General features: G+C 36.5%; 1 protein-coding gene across 1 annotated transcript; it reads right to left on the reverse strand.

The window, feature by feature from the left end:
• Positions 1 to 8,571: 8,571 nt before the first annotated feature.
• Positions 8,572 to 9,513, reverse strand: LOC115307075 (olfactory receptor 8K3-like). The gene has a single exon (XM_029957732.1). The coding sequence runs from the start codon at positions 9,511 to 9,513 to the stop codon at positions 8,572 to 8,574; it is 942 nt and encodes a 313-aa protein (XP_029813592.1).
• Between the last annotated feature and the right edge of the window lie 2,331 nt (positions 9,514 to 11,844).

Raw genomic sequence — 11,844 nt, forward strand, 5'->3', positions numbered from 1 at the left:
ACAGATTTTCTGTCATTTTGGCCTGCACTGGAGCCTCTGTCTTGTATTTCTTAACACGGTATAGTGAGAACAATTTATGGGCTCCCTTCACCTTTTGAGACTCTCCCTCAGGAGATGCCCAGCAATTTGTTTATGCTGGCTAAAGCACATGAGAGCGTTAAAGAGTGCCTGGAGGTTGTCCATTAACAGGCAGAGGTAGTTTGTACTCAGCAGAAAATCAATTAATTATATATCTATTGATCTACCTATTATATATATGTCTCTATCTATCTATCTATCTATCATCTATCATCTATCTATCTATCCATTATTATATATCATCTATTATCATCATCATCTATATTCAGTCACCTGCTTTTTACCCTTCTATCATCTATTTAACTATTTATTATTTATTTATTTATTTTCAATTTTCACCATTACTTAGCGTTTCATTTGCACCACATAGGACTCTTTTTAAAATATTTTTTCTATTATTGATTATTTGAGAGAGAGAGAGAGAGAGAGAGAGAGAGAGAGTGGGAGATAGGCAGAGAGAGAGGGATTCACAAAATCGAAAATAGGCTACAGGCTCCGAGCGGTCAGTACCGTGGATGATGTGGGACTCGAAATCACAACCCATAAGATTATGACCTGAGCCGAAGTCAGATACTTAACCTACTGAACCGCCCAGGTGCCTCCACACTGCATAGGACTCTTGATAAAAATGTGATATACTTAGAGTAGGCTTCTCAGTTTTTCCATTTCCACAAAGGGCCTTTCAAATTGGTGACATAGTGGAGAATTAATAAATTCCGTTCTATTCCGTTATTTTAAAGTTGTATGTGTAATATGGCGCCTGGGTAGCTCAATAGGTTAAGCGTCGACTTCAGCTCAGGTCTGCTGACAGCTCAGAGACGGAAGCCTGATTTGGATTCTGTGTCTCCCTCTCTCTCTCTGCCCCTCCCTCGTACATGCTCCATCTCTCACTGTCTCTCAAAAATAAACATTACAAAAATTAATAAATAAAATTGTACTTGGTATAAAAAATCATGCACTAAACAAATGTGGCATGTTGTTCCCCTGACTTTCATTTTGTTTTCCTTGTTACCCTTTTTTCCAAGGCAGATATTTGCTCATGTCCCTCTCATTGCATAGTCAGTGGCCATCACTTACTAGTTACCGCCTCTGTTTTGACTTTGTTTTTCTCTTTAATTTCACAGTGCAGTATTTAATCATTCCCTTGTGTCCAAGGCATTTCAATTTTTCTTTCCCACCTTGAAATATGTTCTGTCATACTTGATTTATACCTAGATTATCAAGTTATCCTTGCAAAAATATTTTACATATATATAACTGTGTATACGCATTATACTTCTATGAATTTTATTGCTGCATTTGTCACTTTAATTACGTGCTGTGGATAGATAATATGACACTTTATGCTTCTTTTTGTATTATAAACCATAATACAAATTTACCAAAGTTTATTCATTTTTTAAAATTTTAGGTGTTGTGTGTCCATCAGCATTACATCATTACAGTGTACAGCCACAATGAACAGCCTTGAGTTTGTTTCCTTAAAATTATATATATATAGGTGCGCCTGGGTGGCTCAGTCGGTTAAGCCTCCGATTTCGGCTCAGGTCAGATCTCACGTTCCTGGGTTTGAGCCCCGCATCAGGCTCTGTGCTGACAGCTAGCTCAGAGCCTGGAGCCTGCTTCCGGTTCTGTGTTTCCTTCTCTCTCCGCCTCTCCCCCTCTCATGCTCTGTCTTTCTCTGTATCAAAAAATACATAAAACATTAAAAAATTATAAAGAATTATATATATAGATTCTTGATAGGAGGCAGTTGAATAGATTCATCAATTTTCCTAAATATTTCAGATGTATTAACCCAAAAAACTCTTTAATTAATAAATGCAAGACCTCTCCTTGATCTTCCCTTTCATGTCACAAATATAAATTATACCCTTCTTGTTAAATGTGCATTTATAGTATTATAAGTATCTTTCAGGTAATTTATTAGACTGCTTCTTCTCTTTTGTTTTCAAGTTACTCAACAGCATACATTTCATTTAGTTAATACTTGTATTACTTAATGAATGTGTATATATACATATAGCATATATGTGTGTATATAGAAATATATGTGTATATATACAGCATACAATTGGTAAGATTTTAAAAACTTTTTAATGTTTTATTTAATTTTGAGACTGAGGGAGACAGAGCATGATTGGGAGAGAGGCAGAGAGATATGGAAAAAATCAGAAGCAGGCTTCAGACTCTGAGCTATCAACACAGAGCTGGACATGGGGCTCAAACCCACAAACATGAGATCATGACGTGAGCCAGAGTCTGAGGCACAACTGGCTGAGCCACCCAGGTGCCCTCAAAATTGGTAAGTTATGACATATATATATATACTGATGGAGCTGTAAATAACTTCAAGACAACAAACATGTCCATCACTCCAGACTCCAGAAATCTCAGTGTTCACACACGTTAAACCCTTTCTACCCTTCCTGCCTCTTAATCCACCAAGACAACTTTAATTTGCCATTTTCAAAAGTTTTTATGTTCAAATAATTATAAATTAACAGGAAGTGCTAAAAAAATAAGCGTGCAGAGAAGTCCTGTGTAATCTACATCCAGTTCCCCCATGAGTTAATCTTGCAACACTGTAGTAAGATTTCATGACCAGGAAATTGACATGTTGTAACACACATTGTTCAGATTTCACAAGTTTGGAATTACTGTTTCTTGTATTTGTGTAAATGCACTGCTCTGCATTTTAACCCATTTTCACATTGTTTCAGCCACCACTACAGTCAAATTGTAGAACTATTCCTACTCCACAAATTTCCCTTTTGCTATCCCTTTAAAGCCACACCGTCGTCCCACCGCTTGGGTAGCTGTTTCTAACTGTTGGTGACCACTCATATTTTTCCATTAGCATAATTTTGTCACTTGAACAAGTTTTTATAAATAGGACACCTTCGATAGTTTTTATGGATAACTTCACTCTTTTGAAGTCCTCCCTCATTTGTGTGTGTGTATACCCTTTGTTCTTTAAGGTTGCTGAATGGTATTCCATGGTATTGGGGGTACAATTTGTTAATCCATTTAGTCATTTAAAGGCATTTGGATTATTTCCAATTTTCAACTATTATTAATACAGTTCTATAAACATTTTCTTAAGCTCATTGTGTAAACATACATTTGATTGTTTAAGAATAGTTTCAAAGACTGTGATTACTAGGTTCTTTCTACTTTGAGTTTTGCTTTAGCAATAAAGTAAATTTTGATTTTCCACTTTATCAATATGTACTTATGTATATTATTCTCCTGATGTCCTGTCTCTATATTCTTTGCCTGTTCTTATTTCCTGTAGAGACTTATCCTTACACTTTTGTCAAAGTATGTCATAGTTATACAAAAAATTGCAATATATTTAGGGGTATACTTTGTATAAGATTGAGGTCAACATTATCTGTTTGTTTTTTGTCTGAAGACATTAAATGATTCCAGAATAGTTTTTATTTATATTTATATTTTTATTTATTTATTTGTTGGTTTGTTTGTTTATTTTAATAGTTTATTGTCAAATTTTTTCCATATAACACCTAGTGCTTCTCCCACAAGTGCCCCCCACCATGACCATCACCCCACCCTTCCTTCCCCCTCCCCCTTCAGTCCATGGTTTGTCTCCAGTATTCAGTAGTCTCCCTTGATCTGTGTCCCTCACTCTCCCTCACTCTCTTTTCCCCTTCCTCTCCCCATGGTCCCCTGCCAGGTCTCTCCTGTTAGACCTATGAATGCAAACATATGGTATCTATCCTTCTCTGCCTGATTTATTTTGCTTAGCATGACACCCTCGAGATCCATCCACTTTGCTACAAATGGCCATATTTCATTCTTCCTCATTGCCATGTAATACTCCATTGTATATATATACCACATCTTCTTGATCCACTCATCAGGTGATGGACATTTAGGCCCTTTCCATGATTTGGCTATTGTAGAAAGTGCCGCTATGAACATTGGGGTACATGTGCTCCTGTGGATCAGCACTTCTGTATCCCTTGGATAAATCCCTAGCAGTGCTATTGCTGGGTCATAGGGGAGTTCTAGCGATAGTTTTTTGAGGAGCCTCCACACTGTTTTCCAGAGCGGCTGCACCAGTTTACATTCCCACCAAGGGTGTAGGAAGGTGCCTGTTTCTCCACATCCTTGCCAGCATCTATATTCTCTTGATTTGTTCATTTTAGTGACTCTAACCGGTATGAGGTGGTATCTCAGTGTGGTTTTGATTTCAGTTTCCCTGATGATGAGTGACATTGAGCATCGTTTCATGTGCCTGTTGGCCATCTGGATGTCTTCTTTGGAGAAGTTGTCTGTTCAGGTCTTCTGCCCATTTCTTCACTGGATCATTCATTTCTCATGTATGGAGTTTAGTGAGCTCCTTGTATATTTTGGATACTAGCCCTTTACCTGATATGCCATTTGCCACTATCTTTTCCCATTCTGTTGGTTGCCTGTTAGTTTTTTTTTTTTTATTGTTCCCTTTGCCTTGCAGTAGCTTTTTATCTTGATGAGGTTCCAGTAGTTCATTTTTGTTCTTGATTTCCTTGCCTCTGGGGATGTGTCAAGGAAGAAATTACTGTGATTGAGGTCTAGGAGACTGTTTCCTGCTTTTTCCTCAAGGGTTTTTATGGTTTCCTGTCTCACATTCAGATCCTTTATCCATTTTGAGTTTATTTTTGTGAATGGTGTCAGAAAGTGACCTAATTTCATTTTTCTACATGTTGCTGTCCAGCTCTCCCAACACCACCTGTTGAAGAGGCTGTCTTTTTCCATTGGACACTCTTTCCTGCTTTGTCAAAGATTAATTGGCCATAGTTGTACTTAAAAAAAAAGTCTATTCTGGGTTTTCTATTCTCCTCCATTGCTTTGGACGTCTTTCTTTCCAGCAGTGCTACACAGTTTTGATTATTGTATGGTAAACCTTAACATGGAGTAGAGAGTTTAGTCCATGTTATTCTACATGTTTACATGTAGTTTAGCCATGCCAAGTTCCTGATGATTCATTACATTTTAGTATAAACTCAGCCATATCTATTCAATATCTTGCTGGGATTTTGTTTGGATTGTATTACCTATAGACGTGTTGAGTCTTCTAATCTATGAACTCAGTCTGTTCCACAGTTTATTCAGATGTTCTGTGATTTCTCTAATCAGCATGCTTTTCAGTACCCAGATCCTGCACATGCTTTCTGAGTTTCATTGTAAGTGTATTTCATCATCTTGTGTGTGATTATACATGGTATTTAAAAATTTTGGTTTCCATAATATATTTGTATGTTGATCTTGTATCTTTGTTCTTTCATGGAATCCTGTGACCTTGCTGAACATACATTTTGTCAGGGGGATAACTTGAACTTTTCTATTAGACAAAATGTCAATTCTACAAAGGGTCTCGTTTCTTCATTTCCAACCTCTATGCCTCTTATCCTACTCACTTTCACTGTTTGGAACTTCTCATATGATCTGTTTTCTGTAACTATAGATGAATCTGCATTTGGGATTTTTTCTTTTAAAACTAATATTAGATTTGTTATACTTTTATGTCTGATCTCCTTTCTCCCTTTCTCTGAATAATAATTTTGAGCCATCATATTTTTGTGTGTACTAATAATTTATTGCTTTTATAGTATTCACTTATTTGGATATTCCATAATTTTTAATCCACTTACAAGTGGAAGAACATTTGACTTATTTCCAAGGTCTAATTATTATAAATCAGTATTTTTATGGACAGTCACATATACGTATTTGCAATAGAATGTATTGTCTTTTCTTTGGGTAAGTCCATGGCAGTGGGCTACCAAACTATTTTAGCTGCTTTTTTTACTTTTTATGATAGTAAATCTTAAACCAGATGGTTTTTAAATATTTATACATTTTTAATTTTCCACCAATAATGCATGAAAGTTTTCATTCCCCCACATAGTCACCAACAGCTTGATATTATCCTTAATATATAGTGGTACCTCACTGAAGTTTAAACTGAAATTCATAAATGAAAATAATTCTGAACAGTTTTCTGTTAGTAGCAGTTCCTGATGTAAAATTTTTATTTCCTGTGAAGAATATCATATTTTATATTATTTTATTTTAAAGTTGTTTACATTTATTTATTTTTGAGAGGCAGAGACAGACCATGAGTGTGGGGCGAGGGGCAGAGAGAGAGGGAGACACAGAATCTGAAGCAGGCTGCAGGCCTCTGAGCTATCAGCATAGAGCTCAATGTGGGGCTTGAACCCATGAACCATGATATCATGACCTGAGCTGAAGTTGGACGCTTAATCGATTGAACCGCTGACATGTCCCAAGAATATAATACTTCCTGATATGTGTAATATATACACTTAGTAATGAGCTAGAGGAGATTTTTTTTTGAGAGAAAGAGAGGTTGCAAGTGTGCGAGGGACAGAGAGAGAGACAGAGAGACAGAGAGAGAGAGGGAAGTGGGGCTCCCTCAAAATGAGGCTCATGTTTTTACCTGAAAGGGGCCTTCTGTTCACCTGAAGCTGGGCTGGTCTTCACCCAAAGAGGCTTGAGCTCAGCTGATGTGGGGCTCAAACGCAATGAACTGTGAGATCATGATCTGAGCCAAAGTCAAATTCTTATGCAACTGAGCCACCCAGGTGCCAAATAGAGACTAATTTATTTTAAGTGAATGAAATATATTATTGAAATTTATAAGTCTTAATACTATATTTTTCTTTTTTTTGGCCTACACTCTGAAGATTAATCAAAGCACTCCAACATTTATTTTAGCCGTGAGATATTGCCTTATGTTTTTACCATTTGTTTTTTCAAATCTGTATATTATTAATATTTCACTGTAACTCTGTCCAACCTACATAATCTAAGTAACATGTATTTCCTTACATTTGTACAGGCTCATACTTAGCTACATATTTTAATAACTAAAAAATAAACCATAAAGTCATATGAAAATTTATTTTTACGTAGCTCTCTCTCTATATATATATATATTCTTATGAATTATTTTTATTTGAATTTTATTGGCTTCACAGTTAATTTTTTCCATGATGATGGACTCAGAAAATAGCCCAGTCTTTCCATGATGCAAATAATTCTTTTGAATATTAGGAAAATTAATAAAAATAAACAAAAATACAGGATTTGGGGAGCGTTATGTAGAAAATATGTCCAAAACAACACCATCTATCTACACTTTGCATCACTTTGTTCATATTCTAAATCATAGAATTTTCACTTTTTGTCTTCTCCAGGCAGGGGCATGGTCGTCAAATCAATGTAGTCAAACAATGTACCCTGATCAAAATATAGTACACACTCTTTTGAAATAAATTTGTCGAAAGCCAGCCAAGTGAAAAAGGCAACACTGTTATTTATTATAGAATAGACCTCATATGCAAACACACACAAACAACTAGAATACGACTATTACACAAAACTTATCCTTGTTCTTCAGTGAGATAAAGTGTAACTTTGTTAGACAAAAATAAGCATTTAAGATTCCGGATCCAGGCAATTGGTTGGCTCAGGGACTTAAGTGTCTAACTCTTGATTTCAGATCTCAGAGATCCTGGGATCAAGCCTTGCACTGGACTCCATGCTGACAGTATGACTCCTACTTGGGATTTTTCTGTATCCCCCTCTCTCAGTCCCTCCCCCATGCTCTCTTTCTCTAAATATAAATAAATAAACTTTAAAAATTAAAAAAAAAAAAGAATCAAGATCAAGCTAGTAAGAGAAATTAAAAAATCCGAAACTGTCCATGGCAAGCCCCATGAAAGCTAATTCAATTGCTATCCCCACTGTCATAGATGAATGAGAACATTTAATCAAAATTAGATAATGTGGTCGTCTTCTGGATTGTTGACATGCCACGTGTGTGTAGTCTTTAGACTCTCTGGAGCTTTAGGAACGACAGTAATGGGGCTCATGAGGAAAGACCAGGTCACAAAGACTGCTCATGGAGTGGAAATATTGGAGCAAATTCAGATGACTGATGGATGACTTCAAGTTAGTGCAATTACTGAACCTGCTTAAAACTATAATCAGATGTGTTTTAGACCCTCCATAGAAACCTATGTCGGCTAAATAGAAAACACGTACTCACTAAAGAACACACCTGCACACACACAATACATGGACACTGGAATGTTTATTGTGATAGTTGAAAATAACACAGGAGTCATTTTAACTCTTTCTTTACCAGGTCATCTTCACTCCCACACAGCATTCCCACACTCCTTGCTTGGAGAGAGTTATAGACCCCCGACTCATTCATGTACTAACACATTGCTTAATTATGATGCTTGTAACTCTTGTCTTTCCCTCAAGAATGGACAATACATTTGTTATTTACTCACAATGTATTTAGAGCAGTTCAAACTATGACTGATGCATGGAAATCAGTCTCTAGATGTATTTTGAACTCAATTATCCTTAATTTTTCTTCTGAGGAAATAAATAGAATGTTTAATGTTGACAATTTAATTCACAGGAACCACATAGTACACAATAAACTTAAGAAAAGGTACTGCATAACTTTTTCCATAGCCTATGGAAAGCATATTTTACATCTCTGTTCCTCAGGCTATAGATCAAGGGATTCAGCATGGGGATAACAAGGGTGTAAAATATGGATGCCACTTTATCAGTGTCAGAGGAATGACTGGACTCAGGTTGCACATACATAAATATCAGAGTCCCATAGAACACTGTGACTACTGTCAAGTGGGACCCACAAGTCGAAAAGGCCTTCTGTCTCCCCTCAGTGGAGTTCATCCTGAAGATGGCTGCCAGGATCAGCAGGTAAGATACAACAACTATAGGAAAGGATGAAATCATATTTAAAACTGAGAAAATCAAAATCATCAATTCAATTTCATGTGTACTTGAACAGAGCAAAGATAACAAGGGGAGGGAGTCACAGTAGAAATGGCTGATGACATTGTAGTCACAGAAGGATGAAGTAAAAATATTTACGGTGACTAACAGAGACACAAATGTACTGTAGAGATAGGAGATTGCCACCAGCACCAGACACACCCTGTGTGACATGATGACTGGATAGAGCAGAGGGTTACAGATGGCCACGTAGCGGTCATAGGACATAGCTGACAGAATGAAAAGCTCGCTAATGATGAATATAATGTAGAGTGCTCCCTGAGTGGCACACAAATAATAGGAAATTGTGTTTTCTTCCACAGCAAAACTTACTAACATTTTTGGCCCTACAGTTGTTGAATAACCCAGATCTGTGAGAGCCAGGTGCTTGAGGAAGAAGTACATGGGTGTTTGCAGTCTGGAGTCCACTGTGGTGAGCATGATCATGCCCAGGTTGCCCACCACTGAGACTGAGTAGATGATGAGGAAGAGTCCAAATAGTGGAGCTTGCAGCTCAGGACGTTGTGTGATTCCCACGAGAATGAATTCATTCAGCACTGTCAGGTTGTGCTTTTCCATTCAGGTTTATTGGAAAGTCTATCCTGAATAGATAATCAGTGTAGTAAGTAGTTTTCATGTTATATCACCTGGTAGTGTTTTATCCTGAATATAAGTAAAATAACAGTGTCAGGAGTCTAGGAAAGCAATAGAAATGTACAGTATTGTAATATACTATGAATACATTTATAGAAATCCACATTTACCTCACATAAGACTTTGCTTATAAGATTGTGAACTTTTGGTAAACTGTTCCATACCAAGTACACATCTCCTTCTATGAGAAATACTCAATTATTTTAAGAAAAACTGTTAAGGGGTGCCTGGGTGGCTCAATCGGTTGAGTGTCCAACTTCGGCTCAGTTCAAGATCCTGCAGTTCGTGGGTTTGAGCCCACTTCAGGCTCTATGCTGATGACTCAGAACCTGGAGCCTGTTTTGGGCTCTGTGGCTCCCTCTCTCTCTCTCTCTGCCCCGCCCCTGCCCATGCTTCGTCTCTCTCTGTCTCAAAAATAAATAAACATTTTTTTAAAATTAAAAAAAAAGAAAAACTGTTAAATGAACAGGAGAAACAATAATAATGTCATTTAGGAGCAATGGTGAATGGTGAAAGAAAAAAAATGACACGATCAGTGCTGATTTCCTGCGAGATTAGGGTGAAGGGCTTTTTCTGTTGAGTTCGACATCTAGGCTTTTCCTCTAGAGTTTGACATAGCACCAATTTTTTTTCATAGTTTACTATCTGTTTCATTGATCAGATGATTGTTTTTTGAAGTTATACTCTTTGAGACTTTCTGTCAGATTCCACTAGTAACTGAACATGCTGTACATTTACCCTCACTCTAAAACTGGATACTAAAGTCTCCTAATCTCCAAACTTTACATTTCACATCTTACTATGAGCTGGAATTTCTCTTTTTGCTCATTATGAAGTAGAAAAAATTTCACATTAATCAAATAACTATCACAATAGTATTGAGAAGGGAATAAGAAGAATCTAGTCCCTAATGACTGAGAATTTAGATATCAAATGAACACCTGAACACTTACACTTTTATATTCTGCCATATTTTAAATTTTTTATTATTTTTTAACAAGCTTTTGAATATTTATTTATTTTTGAGAGAGAGAGCACAGTGGGAGGTGCAGAGAGAGGCGAAGAGAGAGAATCATAAGAAGGCTTCACATTGTCAGCACAGAGCAGGATAAAAGGCTTGAACTCACTGTGAAATCATGACCTGATTGGAAACCAAGAGTCAGAAAGTTAACCGACTGAGTCACCCAGGCGCCCCTATTTTTATTCGTGACACTTGATTGTGCACTATGATTGCTCAGTTTTTACCTGTATTATTTGTATGATCAAGTTTTTACATGATTCATACATTTACATATGCAATATGGCAATGACATTTCAAAAATGCTTATTAGCCTTTGTGAAGATACTTGAACAAGTAATCTAAAGAGAAAGGAGACCACTCTTATTCTGTCGTACATTATCAATAGTAGCACACAGAAGCGAATCAGAAATCCTAATGTTTTGCTCTGCTTTGGCATGAAATAAAAGTGTTACCTTGTGAATGTCACCAAAACTCTTTGGATATTGGTAGAAAACAGCGTCAAATGAGATATTCTGTTTACCTGTGTTCTAACATCTGTCTTGGCTTCCCCATGTGCTTCCTAAGATCTGAGATCATTTTATGGATGTTTTTTGGTCCTCTGAGACTCTCCCTGAGGAGATGCTGAGCAATTTCTTGATCATCCCTGAAGCATTGAAAGCTTTACAGAATGCAAGGGGGGATGTTTATTAATTGTTTAGAACACTTTCTTCACAGCAGTAACTTAGAATTTTTGTTAGTTTGTGTATTACATTCATACATTTTACTCCTGATTAGCTCTTATTTCCCCCCCTGCTTTGATCATTAATTTGATGTGTGCATTTGGCTAGGCTCCAGTGCCCAGTTGTTAAGTCAAATATTAGTCTCTTTGTTATTGTATGAATATTTTTACATGTAATTAAAATTTAAATTAATAGACTTTGAATATAGCCATGTACCTTCCAGAATATAGGTGGACCTCATTCAATCAGTTGAAAGCCTTATAGAACAAAAAATGAGGTTCCCCAAAGGAATTATACTCCAGATTGCAATATAGAGAATCTACCTCAGATTACCCTCTTTGTAGTCAAGACTGCGGTATCAACTCTTGAAATGCTGGGCTAATCCAGATTTTGCCTTGTTAATCCAACAATCGTATGTGTTTACTTCTCAAAGTCTCTCTCTTTCAAACTTATATTATCATATATTGTATACAATTATGCATTTACTAATATATAAAATATTTATGCATAAGAAAC

This window comes from Suricata suricatta, chromosome 11 (genome assembly GCF_006229205.1).
Source record: "Suricata suricatta isolate VVHF042 chromosome 11, meerkat_22Aug2017_6uvM2_HiC, whole genome shotgun sequence".
NCBI classification, from domain to species: Eukaryota; Metazoa; Chordata; class Mammalia; order Carnivora; family Herpestidae; genus Suricata; species Suricata suricatta.

Bases quoted from the DNA above. Each gene is read 5' to 3' on its own strand.
- LOC115307075 (XM_029957732.1), bottom strand. From the start codon at position 9,513: ATGGAAAAGCACAACCTGACAGTGCTGAATGAATTCATTCTCGTGGGA.